This window comes from Bos mutus, chromosome 16 (genome assembly GCF_027580195.1).
Source record: "Bos mutus isolate GX-2022 chromosome 16, NWIPB_WYAK_1.1, whole genome shotgun sequence".
Taxonomy (NCBI): domain Eukaryota; kingdom Metazoa; phylum Chordata; class Mammalia; order Artiodactyla; family Bovidae; genus Bos; species Bos mutus.
Window position 1 is genome coordinate 23466434 of NC_091632.1, and position 20247 is coordinate 23486680.

General features: G+C 48.8%; 1 protein-coding gene across 1 annotated transcript in view; it reads right to left on the reverse strand.

The window, feature by feature from the left end:
- CACNA1E (calcium voltage-gated channel subunit alpha1 E) overlaps positions 1-20247 on the reverse strand; it is a 536270-nt gene that overhangs the window by 327455 nt on the left and 188568 nt on the right. The window contains exon 3 of the mRNA XM_070384834.1: positions 9944-10210. Coding sequence (XP_070240935.1) covers positions 9944-10210 — 267 coding nt within the window. The remainder of the gene's footprint in view (positions 1-9943; positions 10211-20247) is intronic.

Genomic DNA, 20247 nt, shown 5'->3' on the forward strand with positions numbered 1-20247 from the left:
AAGAACACTGAAATGGGTTGCCATGCCCTCCTCCAGGGGATCTTCCCTGGTCCCTCTGGTACAGTGTTTTCTTGCTTTCTATCTTGAAATCACAAATCCTATTGCATTTTAAGTGATCCTGTGGCCCCTTATTTCCAAAATGTAATACAGTTTTGCTTACATTTCATTTGGGAGTTGGGGGGATGGTCCACGGATCACAATTTAAAAATGCTGACTGTGCTAGAAAATTCCCACATTCTGGGATGTTGGGATCCTGGGCCATCGTACCCAGGGACCAAACCCACATCTCTCGGGTCTCCTGCTCTGGCAGGCGGGTTCTTTACCACCAGTGTCACCTCTTGCTGAGATGCTTATTAGAGACTCTCTTGGAAATTCAGGGGGTTCATTTCCAACATAAGCCCACAGAACCAAGCACACCCTGTTAGATGCAATGCCAGCTTGTCAGCTGGAAAACTCGCCCAGTAAATCTAAAGCCTGCTGAGACAACAATCCATTTAAAAAATAATGACTTTGTTCTAACCACCATCTGACATTACGACAATCGTACAAGGATCCATCTCTAGGTCCCACAGCGTTGCTAGAGTAAAAAGGACTCATTTTTAGAACAATGCCAAAATTCCTCTGTTATCCGGTATAACTAGAGAAGAAGGTTTTAATTTAATGAAAAAAAAAAAGTGATAATGAGCCACTTCATATAATCAGTATGGATTATATATTTGCAAAAGCTCCAAATACAATAAAGTACACACACCATTCAAACCATGTTGAACATAATGTAATGAATGCTTTGTTGATAATATTCAGAAAGCACCACAGCATATTGTGGTACCTAGGGACCATCAGTACAAATCTCAATTGTTATTAAACCATAGATCTCCAGGTGCCAATTAATAAAGAGTTCTGTACAAGCAAATGCCAGATAACAACAGACACAGTGTACTTTTTGCACAGCCTGTGGTGAATGTCGCAGAAACTACAGTGACCCTGACCAACCTTCTGAATTAGGTGAAGCTACTTTTTACAACCTCCAACTTCCTATGGAATGACCTTCCAATCCCCTGCCAGCTATCCAGTGCCCTGACCACCTCCTACCATCCTCCTCTCCCCCTACTCAGGCTACACCGGGTCCTAAAGGACCTGGTCAGTGCACCAGTAGACACTATTAGGCACTTCAGTTATGCCTGTGTTTAATCAACAGTAACTGATGAATTCGATCATTCAACAACAGATTACCGAATGCTCACTGAGTGCCAACATTGTGCTAGGTGCTGGAATTAAAGGGGGCATGTCCTTTGCCTGTTCTCAGACAAGACTGCTCTCAATCATAAGCCCAGAAAGAAGAAGAACCAAGTTGATAATATCATACACTAGCTTACTATGTCCCTGCTCCCAAGATCATCTGCATTTTGGCAAAGAAAGTCTCAAAGACTCATGACCCGAACCCAAAAGAACCCGTTAACAACAAGGCTTCAGGCTGTTAAACGAGACAGAGATTTTCGACGAGTGATTTGTAAGACTAGCCTTCTCTAAAGGCATCACCAGGCATAGTAGTTGTTCTCAAAGTACAGTTCCAAGGCCAGCAGCATCAGTGTTACTTGAAAACTTGTGACAAATGCAAATTTTTAGTTTCTAGAGGGAATCGGAAACTCCAGGACTGAGATCCAGTCATCGGTATTTTAACAAGCCCTTCAGGAAATTCTGAGACACAGTGAAGTTTGAAGACCAATGGTAGAGATGAAACTGACAGCCTGCATACATATGACTTCCACACAAAGAGGCTAAATGAGGAATTAGCCTTGATGCTGATAGAAATCACCTGCTGAAAAGAAACATCCCTGATGGAGCTGGAGTGAGACAGTTTCCAATAGCACACAGCTGGAAATGGCCAGGACGTCAATGACTGACTGCTAAAAATCCATTTCATGCTTTTTGACTCTGACCAGCCCCATGAGACAATGGTGTAGAAACTGACAAAAGAGGCACAGAAAGTTTGAAACACTTCAAACCTAAAACTGAGCTGAAGGCTGGGAAAGACTTGAGAGGAGGAACTTCCTCTCGCTGGTTTGCAGAGGCTCTTCTCTGGGTCCCGGAAGCCACTAAGAGCCCCTTGTGTCTTGGCTACGGAAATGACACCTGAGTCTAATCACTGACAAACCTCACCACCACAGCACCTCTCCCCTCTAACCTGTTACCTACTGTTTGGTCACACCTTTTTCCTCTTTCCCAAATGGGGAGGAGGAAAAAAAAAAAGTGACATCCCACCCCACTGCCACCGTCTGGCTTTATTGACACAAGCCTTCAGAAAGCCAGTGCATACTTCTGAGACAGGCTTTCCAAATTCTCCAGCGATTGGGGTAAACAGATGCAGCAAAAATGCAGCAGGACCAAATGCAGCCCCAAAAAGCCTCAAAATTATGCAGTTGCAACAGCAATTCAAATCAACCACCCACAGGCAATAAGACCACACTTGGCACAGGAGGGCCCCACCCTGAAGCCATTCACTCATCTGGACCACAGGAGCCTAGAGCTGGAGCCTAGCCTGGAGTTACATCCTCAACCCCTGCCCACCTGCCTCTGGGATGAACTGCTTTACGAATGCATCCATTGTAGGCCTTTAAAAAAGTCCAAAAAGGCTGAGAGTGGAACTGGTCAGTCCAACAAACTTAGAACTCAAAATTCCAATACAATAATACGTCCCTAAGGGGTAAACTACTGCAACGCCAGGGACAGGGTGGATGATGGACTGGATACAGACACATGTCAAGTCATTTAGTGCTCTGCTCCTTAATCTGGCCCATTTCTGCCTCTTAAGGATATACCTTCTGGCTGCTCCTTGCTTTCCAGAGATGGGGACACAGGGGCTCATATACAGGGTTAAGAGTCCGTAGCCGACTGTTGGTCAAAGATGTAGGGAATAGAAAATTCCATAAACATTCTTTGTGTGTGTGTGTGCGCGCACGTGCACACACTCAGTCACTCAGTTGTGTCTGACTCTTGTGACCCCATGGATTATAACCTGCCAGACTCCTCTGGAATTTTCCAGACAAGAATACTGGAGTGGGTTGCCTGCCATTTCCTAGTTCAGGGACTCTTCCCAACCCAGGAATCCAACCAGTAACTCTTGCGTTTCCTGCTTTGGCAGGCAGCTTCTTTACCACTGTACCACCTGGGAAGCCCCACACATTCTCTGGGTACTCAGCAGTCAAAAATACACCACAGACAGCATTCTGAAGTAAGCTTAGCACATAAAAGACCACTCGGTTGGAGGAGCCTAAACATAAACACTTTGTGCTATACTTTCTGTCCCTAATTAAGGCTGATGACACCCCCACCCCCGCACTCCACCACCCCTCTCTGTGTAGGTTTGGAATGTTTGCAAGGAGAAACCTTGATAGAGGTCCCTGGCATTTTTATCCCTCTTTGAAAGAGACTGTTTTAGAAGACATGTACTGATGGGAGTGGAGGGGAGCACGATACACTAATTTCAGTGTCTGCTCCCCACTCCAATCCTATGTGAATCCACACCGGAATTTAAAAAGCAGCAGCTACAGAAGCTTGCTTCTTAGCTCAGTGGCTCAGCATTTATCAGCGTGAAGACCTAGGAGGATGAGAGGATTCAGAGTGACTAGTGCTTGGGGACATAAATATCTTCTCGTTAACCACATTCTCTGAATACAGGAGGGGAATGGCTGCATACTGATGGGGCACCCCAGTGAAACAGGACTGGAGAGGAGGCGATCATTACAAAAACTGCAAGAAAAAACCTATTTAAAGAGATATTCCCCCCAGTTACCTTTCTCACATGTCCCAGTCCCACTGCAAAAATACAGAAGACTTAGAGAGAAAAGCTGATTTGTGAAGCTGGCCCTCTGCAAGGGATCTTGCTCATAACCAAGAGGAAGACAAATAACCTTCCTTTTCTAAAAAGCCTAGGAAAAACCCACACATATAATGAATTATTCACAAAGGCTGAACCTAAAAATGAGAGGGAGAAATATAGAAAGATGAAAAGGGCGGAGAACTGGGCAGAAAGAGAAAGTGAAGGAAAGGACCTGGTCTCTCTCTCCTTGAATAAAAGGGTATTAATTACAGTCACGTGTGAGTTCCCCCTTTCATGTCTTTGTGGTCAGTGATAAACAAAATTAGATCAGTATAGTTGCCTCTCATGGGCTGGACCACATGGCTGGGCTTGAGGAGCTGCAGTTTCCCAGGCAGCCCTGCAGATGACAAGAGGGAGGCTCCTGATGAGCTGATGGAACACACAGAGCCAAAGAGTCTGTGAGAGTTCTCAGAGTTTAGCACATCTTGACTGCATTTTATTTCAACCAAGAATATGAAGATGGAAAGAAACCAGATGTTCCTATAAAGAGAATAAAACGCAGTAGAGTTTGAGGGAAAAAGAAAAAAACACCTACATTTTTTACAGCAGCAGCTAAAAAGAGATAAGCAGTTTTGGCTCCAGCTACTAATCCCAGAGTCTGGATCTTTCAGAATAAGATAAAAAAGAAGGCCTGTTCTCCTTTTTTCCTCCTCCTCCTCTAATTCATTGGGTATACTGCACCCAGCGCAGGGAAAACAAGTGGAGGAAAGTGGGGAAATGACACGCAAAACAACAGACAAAACCATCACAGCCAGGATATTATTGTCTCCATCTTCAAGTCATTTCATTTCTGTCAAACTCCTTCACTCCAACTTGCTTTCCAGGCTACCTCCCAACTACAAATAGTCCCCTCGACAAGACCCAGCCTAGTTTCCAGAGGAGGTATTTCTCACACCTTATTTCAAGGGCAAAGTCACAGGGCAATGTGGAGATGGTCCTCGGAGCTTCAGCAAATGAAGACCTTTATCCCGTAGCCTCAGTGCCTCCTTGTCCAGGTACACAGAAGATGTGAAGCCTCTCCTCATTATCTGATCATAGCCGACAATTACAGACTCTGTTCTTGTTAACTGCCAGCCTCTGCCCTAATCAAGGTGATCTGACTCATGAGCCACTGGAGTTACATCCAACCTGAAATTCTTGCCAGGATTACAGTCTACTATCTTTCAAGGTGCAATATATTTATAGGCAACAAAGCAGGAGAAAGGTATACGCCATAATGGGAGATCGGGGAACTAAAGCTCTCAGTAATCTTCACCAAAATCCTCCAAAAATAATGGACAATTGACAGTGGGAAATTCTCCATAATACAGCATATAATCTCAGACTCAAAGCCAGAGTCCTTTGGGGCTATAATGAAGTTCTCTACAATAAGAAATCATGAGTGAATATCCGCAGGTTCATTACAATGAGCTTCGTTAGCTCAGTGGCTAAAAACACATTTGATCTTCCTACTTTAAACCATGTTCATTTCCACATAAAACATGTGCTCCCCTGCTGAGATGACCCACGCCATCAGTGGGGAAGAAGTACCCCACTGCTCCTCAATGACAAAGTCAGACATGCCATTTCTTTCTTTCCTCTTCGAACCTAGAAAAGCGCAAATGTGGGGGAGCATCTCACAAACCATGAGGGAGACCCTGTAGGTCTACAGGGCAACTGGCCCTGGCACAGAAGGGTTAGCACCAATAAGCACACAACATAGTAAATGCAGGGTGACATTCAGAGCAGCCAATTCCCTGAGAAAAAGAGAACCCTTTGTTAGATCTATTAGATGAGCAAGAAAGAAAAGAAGAATCATGTAAAATGTAATACCACATTTTAAATCAGATTAACATTTTCAAAAAGGTTATGGTATCCACTGCAGAAGAGAGTGCCATAAGAAAATAAAATTATCTCCCTATGCAGATGTAGCTTCCAAGAAAAATGAAACATATTCAGAGTGGGCTGTTGACCTGCCACCACTTTCCATGCCAAATCTGGTTATCCTAGGCATTTTTTCCCACAAGTACAAGACCTTCCTTATTAATAACTGGATAAGGTTACCACCCTCCATCCAAATCAGAGAATCCCCCAAGTATAAGTTACATCATTCCTTATATTTAACTTTTCAGGCCAATGTGATTAAAGACCAGTAAAATGTAGTGGTCAGAAACCACTAACACAGCACACAGAATTATACATTATCCTCCTAGCAGGAGTAAAAGGGGACAACAGAAGGTGAGACGGCTGGATGGCATCACCGATTCAACAGACATGAGTCTGGGCAAACTCCAGGAGATACTGAAGGACAGGGAAGCCTGGCATACTGTAGTCCATGGGGTCACAGAGTTGGACATGACTGAGCGACTGAACAACTCCTGGTTCTCCAGTGACTTTCTGCAGCCAAAAACAGATGTATTTATCTTAGAAGGTGCACTGCATGAATAATCAAAATCCTCAAGCATGTTGCATGTGAATATGACAGTTCAAAACAGGTCTTGACATGTGTCCTGAATCTTACATTCTGTGAAATTCTGGCCCTTAAGTAGAGCACAAAAGCATTTCCCAAACAAATGGGCATACTAATCACCTGAGGATCTTATTAAAATGCAAATTCTGATTCAGTAACTCTGTAGTGTGGCTTGGGATTCTGAACTGTTTTTAAGTGAGGCATAGTTGATTTACAATAATAGCTTCAGGTGTACAACAGAGCAATTTGATATTTTTATAGATAACATGCTGTACAGTTATTATAAAATATGTTGCTGTTTAGTTGCTAAGTTGTGTCCAACTCTTCTGCAACCCTGGACTGTAACCCACCAGGCTCCTTTGTCCATGGGATTTCCCAGGCAAGAATACTGAAGTGGGTTGCCATTTCCTTCTCCAGAGCATCTTCCCCACCCAGGGATCAAACCCATGTCTCCTGCATTGGTAGATTCTTTATCATTGAGCCCCCAGGGAAGTCCCATTATAAAATATAGACTATATTTTATATATTTCCCTGTCTTGTACATTACACCCCTGTGTCTTATTTATAACCCATAGTTTGAACCTCTTAATCCCCTTCACCTATTTTACCCCTCCTTCTGCCCCTCTTCCCTGTGATAACCACTGGTTTCTTCTCTGCACCTGGAATTCTGAATTTTTAAAAAGCCCCTAGGTGATGAGGATGATGCCCCTTGCTGTCTGTGGGAGGCAAAAACCTAGAAGACTTAGTTTACCAAGAACTAAGGTCCCTCCCTTCAGTATGCTAACATTTCTTAAGGACTCTATTAATATTTATTGGGTAATTAGGCAGTGCTCTAGGAACCTGACATATATTAATTCATTTAATTCTCCCAGTAACTCATTATTTTCACGGTCACTTCACAGATAAGGAAACTGAGTCACAGAGAAATAAAGTAACTTTTCAAGGTCACAGGGCTGGTAAAGGAACTGAGATTTGAACCCAGACAGCTGAGCTCCAAAGCTTTGCTGGAAAACCAGTGCTCAGACTCCCAGTAAGAAGAAGGACATAATTTCGGAAAGGAATTAGAAAGAAGAGGGGTGAGACCAGGAACTTAGATGCCCTATTAGAGCACACGCAGAACCCCCAGAAGTGCAATGTTTCCACATGGTCACCACCAGAGGGAATATATATTAGTCAATTACATTGTACAGCCAGGAATAAAAAGCAAACATGGTGTATTTTTAATTTGCCAACAGGGCTCCTCTACACACCTTAGCAAATGTTCTCAGAACACTGTTACAAACAGCCTACATGCTGTAGAACCACCTCGAAACTTCCAACAATGCGCTGGAAGGGCCCACTGGGATGGGGCTCAGGGCCAAGGCACTGAGTAGGATGCTGAAATTAACTCCCTACTGTCTCTTTTGACTTTTTGGCGCATTCTGGCCGAAGACATGGAAAGAGCGCAGTGAAACCCACGGTCACACCTTGCGCCGCTCGCAATGCCTGCTAGAAAGGCGGCGTCTTTGCGGCGGAAAAGAAAACGTGAAAAGCAACGACCTCGTGGTGTAGGCGACGTGCTTAATTTCCCAGCCCGGGAGCCTGGGCCGGGCCGGAAGTGCCCGAGGTGCTAAACCTGGAGGAACGGCGGAGCCCAGGCCGCGAGGGGAATTACGGGGGTGCCGTCCGAGGTGCCAACGCTGGCCACGGGCACACACTGCCACCCGCGGGGCGGCTGGGCGGCTTTGTCTACCGCCTGGCAACGGGAGGGCGCCTGTCTGGGTAAACACGCCCCTAAGAGAGGCACGCTGTAAAGCAGCACAAGGTGGGTGGGAAATTTTGGAGAATTGTAGAAGATGGGCGGGCGGGGAACGGGGTGCCTGCTGGGAAAATCTGTAGGGACCTGGCTCGCGGAGTGTTCGCAGCCAGCCGCAGCACGAAACACAATGAGAGCTGTCGCTTTGTGCAGCGGACCGGCCGGGCGGGACTGCAGGGGCCGGACCCTTCCCCCTTGCCCGTCCCCCCTCACCCCAGATAGGTTTAACTCTGGAACCGGCTGGCCCCAGGATCTCTGTGGGGGTGGGAGGGAGAGGGGAGTGAAGGGAGAAGGGGGGCGGGGGGGGGGGTGGTGGTGCGAGCTGCAGCAGTAAGAGTATCTGCTTAGAGATGCTCCCGCGTTTCTAATCAGGGGTGCTCCCTAGAAGCCCCACACGCCAGCCAATCGCGGTGCGGCTGAGGCAGAGAACTAGGGAGGAAGGAAGGGAAGGCCAGAGGCTGGGGTGGGGGTAGCAGCGAGATGCCTAGGCCCCAAGGCGGGTCAAGCCAGGAGCTTCCAGGATACTGGAGACCCAAGGTGGCTCCAGCTGCCTCCCCATGCACACCTGGAGGTTGGGGGTGGGGGGAGGCAGGCGAAGGAAGACGAGGAGTGGCCTCTTTTTGCAGGTACATCCCTCCCAAGAAATCTCTCCACAAGCATCAAAGTCCCATGTCTCCAAGCCTACACCCGTATATAATCCACCCCCTCCTCCGGCTTGCTCCCTACTCATTCCCTCACCATCCATCAGCCCCTGATTCCTAAAGACCTTGCCAGATGCCCATATTCTTAGTGAAGAACGAGGCTGTGAGATGCCTCATCAGCAGCCTGCATCGGGTGCACTTAACTAAACCTGCCAAGGAGCTCCTTCTCTGCCCATTCACCCTAACACTGCCACCACCAGTTCTTTGTGGAGAGCAGTTCCTATGGAGCTAGAGAGAGACGAGAGATGGATTGCTTGCACACCTCTGGCCTCAGCTGATGCAGCCCTCCGCTGATGAATTCAGGCCCAGCAGGTCTGCCTGGATCCTGGGAATGGGGAAGGCACTCAGCTGGTCAAGCTTGAAGAGGCAGGAGAACCCAACCCGGACTAAGGAAAGGATGGGCCCTGATGAGCTGCTCTGCCATGACCGAGAAAAGCACCCGAACTCTAAGCTGTTGGGTTGTGTCATTGGAGACTGCCTCCTGGGACACACTCACTCACTCCTCTTCCAGCAGAACTTAAACTCAATCCCCAGCAGTTAGCTGGGTCCCAGGCCAAACGCTTGTGTTATTTATCCATTTGTCAATGTATCTACAGCGTTTGGGCTCCTAGCTTTGAAGCTTCTGAGCTGATAAATCCTCTCACAGAGCTTCGACTTTCCTCCAGGCAGACAGTGTCGATGTCTTCCCAGCTGGTGGGGATGGAGGCAAAGGGGATGGCTTCAAGGGACGTAAGAGGGGACTGAGTATGAAAGAAAATCCTGAGATTAGCAGCAACCCATTCTATGCAGCTTGTGAAGGGACCAGGGGGCCGAGAATCCAATCAAGCCCAGCCCCAAAAGAGGCAAACACCGCAACACCATGCACCCAGGAATGCTGGAGACTTTCACGGAGGAAAAATCAGAAACCAAAAGTCTTACCTTGAAAAACACTAGTGCCCACATCGGTTTCTACGGCACCATGCTTGCCTCTTAGATGCACCAAAGTACAGAGTGCACTTCAGCGAAGGGGCAAATCGGCACCAGAAAAGGGATGGGGGGCAAATTCCACGCTAGGTTTCCCCCCTTACCCGAAGAAATGCAAAGGGGAGAGGGGAGTAATGGTGGGCAAGAAAGGATATGGCCAATCGATGAGCTTCTTGGCGTATTTCCTGACAATGTTATCTTCTCCGAAGATGAACAGGGATCTGTTGACGGTGAAACAGTTCTGCCGGACGGGAATAGGGTTGTACAAAGCCATAGTCCGCGCCCTCTGCGCTTTCGACTGCTTGTAGGCGGCCGCCGGCCCGGAGGCCGGCACGGGGGTTCCTTGCCGGTTCCTGCTCTGGTCCGAGTCTCCATCGCCCGACCCCGGCCTGCCGACCACCGCCTCCCCGAAGCGAGCCATCCTGAAGTTTAAACAGACAGAAGACACACAAAGGTGATCGTGGCCGAACACCCGCACACAGCAACAAGCAGAAAGACACACGGAGTCTCAGAGCCGCATCCAGACGGGCACGGGGACCACCGCCTCCGGGGAGCCTCGCGAGCTCTTCGGAGAGGCGGCAGCAGCAACCCCGCCGCTCTGAACTGTTGAATCTAAATGCAACCTCTGCGAAGCTCCATTCCTCAAGGAGGAAAAAAAAGGGGGGGGGAGAGCTTGGGGGTGCTCCGTTTCTGGAGACATTTTTTTTTTTTTTTTTCAAAATGCCAGTGTGTGGTGGCGTTCAGGGACTGGAGAGAAGAGGGGTGGAGTAGGCTGCTCTTCAAACATAGCTCCTCTTCTGGCAGACGCACCACCTAGTTCTGGGAGAGAGGCAGGCACCGGCCCGCTAGGTAACAGTTTGGTAATTTATTGATGGTGGGGGGAGGGGAAAAATGAAAACAAAAGAACTTTTCAAAAAAAAAAAAAAAAAGACAAGGACAAGGTTACGGTGACATGCTTTATAACGCCGGCCCCTGCAAGTCCATCTAAGAAATTCCACAACCAAGACTTGGGTCTTTAAACCTGCCAGCACAGACGCATCCAAAGGTGGAGGAGACAGGGAGGGAGGGAGGAGAGCTGTATTGAGGTTCCTGCATAAACCGCAACGCCCAAAATATCAAAATAAGAAGTCGATCCAACCGGAGAGGGACAAATGACTTCAAAGCTCCTGCGCTTGGGAGAGAAGTTGAAAAGCATCCAGAGAGCGGCGAAGCCCGAGTGCCAGCATCCTCCCGGAGCGCTCGCCGCCGCCGCCGCCGCCGCCTCCCCGGATCAGCATGCAACAGCGATCCGCGGCTGCGCCGGGGAGAGGGCGGGAGCGAGCGGGCGGGCGGGAGAGCTCTTGGGCGAGGGAGGAACAGGTTGCAGCCGAGCCCAGCGGTGGCCTGGCACGCGAGTTGTCCAGGGACCGAACTTGCTCACTGATGACTCGGTCTTCCTCTTCCACCCCGGCAGCTCTCCCCTCGATGGAGCAGAGAAGAAGATAGGGAACGGGGAGACCGGGAAAGGCGAGGAGGGGGAGAGCGAGGCGAGCGCAGAGGCGCAGCGAGGCGCGCACGGGAGCGCCCGGAGAAGCGGGGGCGGGGCCGGCGAGCGCGGGCTGGGCGGGATGGAGCCGGAAGGACCCCGGCCCACGTCGGCCGGAGGGCTCCCGGGACGCGGGGCTAGTGTGGCTCATTGATCGGTGTAGCCGGAGGGAAGGGGCCTCCTCTGCCAAAGACCGGGCTAGAGTAGCCTCTCCCCCAAGTCCTGCAGAGAGGAGACAGACCGGCGCAGCTGGCCGCGCGGCAAAGTCTCCGCCGGAGAGCCGAGGCCCGGCGGGGGCGCACACGCACGCGCGCACGCTCTCGCGCCGTCAGTGCCCGCCGGGGCTGTGCCCCGCGCACTGCCCGGCGCGCGGCCGCCCGGACCTTTGCGCTCTGCGTGCCCTGCCCCGGGGCCCGGTCGCCGCGTCTCCGCACCTCCCGGGCTCCGAGAGTACTGCCCTAGCATTCCCCGCGGAGAAGGCAGCACTCCCTTCTGCCCCTGTACCTACTTAGCAGCCTGGAGGCCCCGTGAGCGACGCTAGGACCTCCGGGGTCTCCGCACTCTCGGGTTGGAGCCAGCTCTGGTGGGAGCTTTTTGCATTTAGAGAGCCGCCCCCTCTCTAAACGCAATCTGGGATGGCCTCTTGGATTTGGCTCTAGGAGACCCCTGCATTTCTGGAAAGGTGGTCTAGACACCGGGTCCCCAGTAGTGAGTTCTACTCACTAAGATTTCAAAAAGGCTAAAACCACTTTTTTGAAATCTTAACAATCGGGGGATCCGCCCATCCCTACCTCTTACCCTCAGGTCAGCTCCACTGACTTCCTCGAACCCACTCCAGAAATGGAGAAAAAGTAGAATTAATGTTTGAGCTGCAGACGAGGGGAAAGGTGGACTTCAGGTCCCAGAGAAAGTTCCCGGGTTTAGCAACCACGCCCTTCCCCGCGTGAGTCAGTGGTCTGATCTGAAGACAGGTATCAGCTGCCACTGCTTTGCCTGAATGCAGGGTCCCTTCCAAGTTGTTCCCACCTGAGCGGTGGAAGAGAAGGCGGGGTGGGGCAGAGGAGGAAAACAGAAGAGTGACCAGAGGCTGGAAATCCTGGGTGAGTGTTCCCTCGCAGATGTGAAAGGCAGTGCCTGTGTGTGAGATAACTGGTGAGAAGGGAGACAACGTGATGTCTGAGTGAGGAGCAGTGTGTTCCTCCGTGGACGTGGCGGGGCAGCAAGGCCATGTGAGCAGTGACACAGGCTGTGTGAGAATGTCTGTGTGAAGGGAAAGTCTCTGGTGGTGGAAAACCCCCACCCGCGGCAGGCACTGCTCCCTTTGGGCATGGCAGGTTGACCTTTTGCTTCAGGGGAGCCCATTTTGGGTCCAATTATGATTTGAAGTGAGTCAGCTCTAATTAGTATTTTGCTTTCCTTACTCCCTTACCCTATCGTCTAGCTCCCTTAATCAGAGGGTCCTTTTCTGTCTGAACACCTATTCAGAGTGAAAGGGAAGGTGGTACTATGAACCCAAAGCCCCATCAGCTGTCAGTTGTTTGGACCCAGTCACAAGTGACTCTCTCAATAGCTCTGTAAACTACACAGGGTTAGAAAAGGCTCTCAGAGAAGACCAAATCCATGCTTTCAGAGGTAGGACCGTAACCCATAGCACAAAATTCATTCAAATCACTGGACAAATATTTTTAAGCCCAAGGCATTGTTTCAGGAACTGAGCACACACTCCTGAACAAAATTGTGTTGTCAGTCTTGTTAAGTCGCATTGGACTCTTTACAACCCCACAGACTGCAGCACATCAGGCTTCCCCATCCTTCACCATCTCCTGGAGTTTGCTTAAACTCATGTCCACTGAATCGGTGATGCCATCCAACCATCTCATCCTCTGTAGCCCCCTTCTCCTCCTGCCCTCAATCTTTCCCAGGTTCAGAGTGTTTTCCAGTGAGTTGGCCCTTCCCATCAGGTGGCCAAAGTATTGGGCAAAATAGATGATGACAAAAATAAAGCATCTGCTTCTGTGATTAAATTGTATAACCTTACTGGCTGGAATGCATGATGGATCTCATTCTCATACTGCAGTATCACCCCCTTTGATCCTTGTCCTGGCCTTTAAAGGCTGGAAGGTGGCATGCCTAATTGTTAATGCTCAGAGAAGCAAGGCTCACCAACATATTACTTCCAGGAAGAGTTTTTGGGAAGACCAGGAACCCTTGACTTGTGTCTTCAATGTCGCCCATACAGCAGAGATCCAGATTCCTTTGCTCTTTCTACAATATCCTCTGTGCTCTGTGGCTGTTATAATTCTTTAGGGACCTAGAATTCCCACTGCTGCTGCTGCTGCTGCTAAGTCACTTCAGTTGTGTCCGACTCTGTGCAACCCCATAGACGGCAGCCCACCAGCCTCCCCTGTCCCTGGGATTCTCCAGGCAAGAACACTGGAGTGGGTTGCCATTTCTTTCTCCAACGCATGAAAGTGAAAAGTGAAAGTGAAGTTGCTCAGTCGTGTCTGATTCTTTGTGACCCCATGGACTGCAGCCTACCAGGCTCCTCAGTCCATGGGATTTTCCAAGCAAGAGTACTGGAGTGGGGTGCCATTGCCTTCTCCGAGAATTCCCACAGCAGGATATTACTCATAGAAATGAGAGGGCCCCCTGGAGTTGAGGCTTCCTTCCCGCCTTCCACCTTCCGAGGAGGCACGAATCACAAATGTATGGCCGGGGATGATGTAAAGTCTGCAGGGGAGCAGGAGTGCCTCTGTAGGGGGTTAAAACTGCGACTTCCTGGAGGGTGCAGCCCAGGAGCACAGAGGCAAATATGATGGCATGAATAGCTTTCGGAATGGACTTGGCCTAAGGACAGTAATGCTGGGAGGAAGGCACTCTCACATATTCACCCCCACCTGGCTTCACAGCCCTCTGAGATCTGTGGACTGCTTTCATGCTCTCCCATGCCTCCATTCTCCCAGCCCTCAGATGGCTACAGTTTTAACGGCTGAATAATAGTTTATATGTCCTTAATAATTTTCAATTTATATAAACCACACTCCAAACCTCTGAGGTCAGCCTGGCAAACATGTATTATGACCCTGATTTGGTGGACAAATCAGAGTTTCATAAATGTTAAGTGGTTTGTCCACATCTAATGAGAGGCAAAGCTGAGACTTGTAACAGCTCTTCTGACTTTCACTTGATGGTTCTTTCTAATATCCAGGCTAATTTCTTCTGGGCAGTGATAGTGTAGTTCCAAATTGTTCACAATCAAGAGAAGAAACTATCCAGTCACACTAAGCCTATGGGAATACTGTGCTTACCATCCTCAAATTGAATGTGATCAGTGACCAAATGCTCCTGGGACTATGCTGGGAAGATGCTTAACTGGGAACACAACTACTGCCCTCAAGATCTGGGAGGATCCTTAGGGAAAAAAAAAACCTGAGATTAGGTCACTACCATAATGCCCTTTGCAAGGGAACTTGGTGGGCATTCTCCTTCCTGTGTCCCTAGTTCCACTGTCCTCTTAAAGAGACCACAAATGGAAATGTAAAAAATCAGATAACTCGGATTGGAAACTGGTTTCCTAAAATCCCTTTCCAGCTCCGGAGGGCTATTAGCCATATTTTTATGTTGTTAGAGCACCATCTACTGGTCATGTGTGAGCACTTCGCTGTGACCTCAGATACTTGGCTGCCTCACACCTCATACCTCAGGGTCTAGACATTCCTAAAGAGGTGACCTCTGGTCACCAGACCTCTATTCCCCTGTCATACTTTCTTGAAGCCTAAGCCCAAAATTTTACCATCAATGCAACCAGGCATCTCATGGTACTTGAAACATGCAGTCCCCCACACTGGACATAGTGGTATGAGGTCAAAACACACACACACATGAGCTAAGACGGTGCAGCCGAAAGGTCTACGTGTATTTTCTGCACAAAGTGACCTGCAAACTATAAACCCAAAAGGATCTAAGAAAGCAAGTGAAAACCTTTCCTAGCATACGAATCCAATGCAGACAGTAACCCTAACCCCTCAGCCCCTCTGTTCCAGTGCACCATTCAGAGTGCAAGCAGAAGAGGACTTAACTGGTAGAGGGTCCCTCCAGCTTCCCTGGAAAGGAAGGCAACAATGTGGCCACACTCCTCCTGAACCAGGCAGGCCATGGGAGTTTGTACCAAGATGGAGAGACACAAGTGGCAAAGATGGAAAAGCACTTAGCCTCTTTCCCTCATTCATAAAGCTCTTCCCGGATCCGTCAGGCCATGGGCCATCTTCACAGGAGATTTCAGCCCGTCACTTAGGAGTCTGCAAACCTTGCCTCATCCAAAACCTCTGTTCCCTCCCACCAGCCCCACCCCCCTCTCCATTCCCAGCTCTATCCAGATAGCTTATGCTTGCTTAAGTGATCAGAGCCCCTTTTGTTCTATTTTTCCCCTGCAGAGCCTTTCCAAGAAATAGACTCTTATGCAAAGCAGTGCTCTAAGGAACATAATGCAGAGAGGATTTGGGAGTGGGTTTTAAGAAAAAAGTTGGCAGGAGACCATGTGCACATTCACAGCAGAGCAGGAGAGCATTATGGCGATGCAGACATCTTGGGAGTCTGGTGGCTTCCACAATACCTTACAGCCCTGACTTGGGTAAAAACATAACTTCACGTCCTTATGTAATGTCTGTGCCTAGAACCAGCATTTCTCAAACCTATGCCCGAGAAACCCTACAGCACCAACACTCTATCAACTAACTATAGATGTGCAGATTTTGCTAAAATATGTTTTTCAAACCATTCATTTATGACAACTCAATATTTCCTGGGTGCCAACCATGGTGATATTATCTCACTGCATCTTTGCTGCAGGACTGTGAGACACACTATTATCTGGGGCCCAGAGCTTCAGGGATGTGTCCAAGTGCACAGAGAGAGGAAACAGAGCTGCAGCTCCTGATAATAAGGTCAGGGTTCCTTACAGTGCGCAACCACTCTTAACATACTGCATGTCAGGATGTTTTCCTTGCTTAAGAGTCTGGTCATAGGTACAGTCTTAGACTTTGGAGAATAAGCCATGGCCTTGAGCCAGAGAGTCTCACTGAGGGTTAAATTTCTAAGAATACCCATCACCTGTCCCATAGGGATGTTACGAAGTTAGCTAAGCTCTTAGATCAGTACCTGGCACACAATTGGTGCTATATATGTATTTGTTAAATACACTTCAGCTACGGTAGCTGTGACCACCGTACATACAGCAAACACTGCACATCTGGCTGTGTCCTGCTTCTAAAAGCAGACTTCAGAAGCACAGCCCAGCAGTGTGTCTGTGGTGTGTGCAGAGTAGACAGAGGCACGAAGAAATGTGCCTGAAATTTGGTCAGAAAGACCATGAGGGAAAAAGAGAAAAGAAAGCAAAAGATTAGAGACCAGAGTCTAAAGAGCCCAAAGGCCTTGATACCTGGTGAAAAGGTGCCTCCTTAATTCATAAGCCCATGGAACGAATAAGAATTAACCCCTTTTAATGTGCCAGGCATTATTCTCAAGGATTTGGAGGCTCAAGGGAAAATTAGACACAGTCATGGCCCCTAAGAGCTTACAGTTTTAAAGAGGAAAAGGGGAAAACATCCTTATGAAGAACACTGATAGCAGTCAGAATGTGGCGAGCACTCTAAGAGAGCACAGGTGGGGTAAGACCCAAGGAGGGAGACATTCCCTCAGGCTGGAGGCAGCTCGGGAAAAGAGAAGAATCAGCATGGCACTGGGGGCCCAGAAGCCCTGGGGGACAGGACGGCCTGAGCTGGGATGTGGTGATTAATGATAGGGAATTCCTGAACCAGTCAGCACTTGATTCTCTTTCCATGCATCTAGGATCACGAAGAGTCTAGCATTACCACTTCAATCCTTTGTTTTCCATAAGATGAGTCACTTTTCAGCCCAGACAAAAGTCAACCTTAAGAGAAATTAACCCCCTGGTGACTCAGATGATAAGGAATCTGCCCTCAATATGGGAGACCCTGGTTCAATCCCTGGGTTGGGAAGATCCCCTGGAGTAGGGAGTGGCTACCCACTCCAGTGTTCTTGTCTGGAGAATTTCATGGACAGAGCAGCTTGGCAGGCTACAGTCATGGGGTCGCAAAGAGTCGGATACTAAGCAACTATGACTTGGGTTTCTCCAATGGCTCAATGGGTAGACAATCCACCTACAATGTAGGAGACACAGGAGATGCAGGTTTGATCCCTGGGTAGGGAAGATCCCTCGGAGAAGGACATGGCAACCTATTCCAGTAAGTATTCTTGCCTGGAGAATCCCATGGACAGAGGGGCCTGGGGGCTACAGTCCAAAGGGTCACAAAGAGACACAAAGAGTCAGACACAACTGACTAATCACGCACCACGCATGTACCATCTATTGGGAAAGTCAGTTTGGAGGTCCAGTGTCTAGCCCCAGACAACCAAGGATGCCTGCCCCATCACCTCAGCACCTGCCATCAGTGTCTAGTCCGGCTGCCCAGTCAAGATAGAAGGCGGCAGGACCACTCCACAGAGCTCCAGCTCTGACTGACGGGAATGAGCCAAGAGTGCATTGTCATCTTACATCATTGTTGTAAGAACAACGGACAGAAACACGCCTCTCCGTCCATCCCCTTGGCCTCTTGACTCAGAAAAAAAAATACAGCCCACACACACTGCAGAGCTCACTAAGCCTGGTGGGCTAGGGCTGATTCATTCATTCAGCAAACAGAAAATGAGCGCCTTTCACATGTCAGGCGTGGCCTCGGGGACCGGAGTCAAGGGGACAGTGAGGAGACTGAGAGGGTGCCAGGCTGCATCCTGCATTGACCAGCCAGTCTTGATCCACTCACTCCCCACATTTCACTCTTGAAGACGATGTCCAACAGGGAAAGTGGCTCACAGCCCAAGGATAGCCTAGGGGAGCTCTGACCACCCAGAGAAGAGAACGCGTGCCCATCCCACCCACCAGGCTTGCCTCTCACAGGACTCTGGGTTGGAATCATCACAGATTAAGCCACCACCTGTCCATCACCACACCCTTTCTCTCCCACTCTCTCCTCCGCTGAGCAGCTGCTTACACCCACCTGGTATAAAATAATCAGAGTGAATAAGGCATTCCCATATGATATGGACTTGAGGCCAGCTTTGAAATGTGCATCTAGGCAGACCAGGCTGGCTCTGTCCCCTTCCAAGCCCCCGGAAATGGTACAAAGACCCCACTGACCTCATGTGGTCCTTGTTCTCCCCTCCTCCTCCTTGACCACACTAGAGTCTGGCACCACTGACCGCCTCTTGTCCCTCACTTAGCATCTCAGTTTCCACTCGTCCCACCTCACCACCTCCTCTTCCTCCTCTTCCTCCTCTTCCTCCTCTCCCTTTATCAGGGGAGCCCCTCATGAATCTGCCCTCAACCTCCTGACCTTCTCCCTCTGACTCCTCTCCCTTTGGGGTCACGTCCTTACCCACAGTTTCAGCTACCCCTCTATTTCCCCATCCAGCCTCTGTCCCGTACCTTTCACCTCATTTCCATATGCAAATACACAATTAAGCAATGGGTATCTCCATGAGCACTGGGCTATCCATCATCATCTCAATGCATTTAAAAGTGAATTCATTATAATTCCTTCAAAGCAAGTTCCCCATCCAAAAATTACACCTTCTACCAGGTGACATGATTCTCCCTGTCAGTCGCTTGACTGCAGCCATAGGTCCTCACTACCTAAAACAGGGCCAAACTCCTTAGTCTGACAAGTCAAGACAATCTGAATCCATACCTTGCCAACACCATCTCCGTGTTCCAGAGTATTAACATAGTTATAAAACTTTAAAACTCTTGCTCACAGCACCTGCTTCAGACTGACCCAAGCACAGTCTTCTTTTCTGCTTCTCTGACTCCTAGGTGTCCTGTGGTGGTTTAGTCACTAAGTCGTGTCCAATTCTTGGGATCCATGGACTGCAGCCTACCAGGCTCCTCTGTCTATGGGATTCTCCAGGCAAGAATACTGGAGTGAGTTGCCATTTCCTTCTCCAGATGTGTGGTTCAGTTCAATTCTGCCTTTTCCATGAAGCCTTCCATAACCTCTCCAACTCTAGGGAGCTTTCTGCCACCTCTCCAATTCAATCTATGATCTCTACCTCCTGCAAACTCATAAAACTTTTGTATCACTCATGGATAGTAACGTGTTTACTCACTGTCATTGTTGCCATGGATATAAGTTCACCAGTACATTTCTATTTAATTTTACAGTTAGGTATGCTGTGTCTCCTCCACTGTGGTATAAGCTTCTTAAATGCAGAAGACATATCTTCCCCTTCTTTATTCCCTGGTGTGCCTGCATCATTCTCCATGCATGTGTGTGTGCTAAGTCGATTGAGTCATGTCTGCCTCTTTACAATCCTATGGACTGTAGCCCGCCAGGCTCCTCTGTCCAAGGGATGCTCCAGGCAAGAATACTGGAGTGGGTTGCCATGCCCTCCTCCAGAGGATCTTCCCAATCCAGGGATCGAACCCATACCTCTTACATCTCCTGCATTGGCAGGCAAGTTCTTTACCACTAGCACCACCTGGGAAGCCTTTACTTTAGCAGGTCTTTACTAAATACATAGTCAAAGAATGAATGATTGAATCTCCTGCAACTCTTTTTGGTGAAAAAGAGCTTTGGCATCAACCAGGTAGCTGGTCCCTGTCTGAGGGACTGCCCTTCTCCTAATACATTCTGCCACTGAGTCTGTTGTTAAGTATTTCCAGTTGTTCCTTCTGGGTTGAGTGTTCGTTCTCACCTTAATAAGAAAGCATGCTTAGCACTCATGTAGGAGATCAGGTGACTCTAATTCAGGGGAGCTTTTCTAGCACAATAACAACCTCACCCTCATTTTATCCATCATAAATTATAGGGTTCATTCCCCTATGAGGAACAGCTCCTGCTCTTTAAAAACATAATT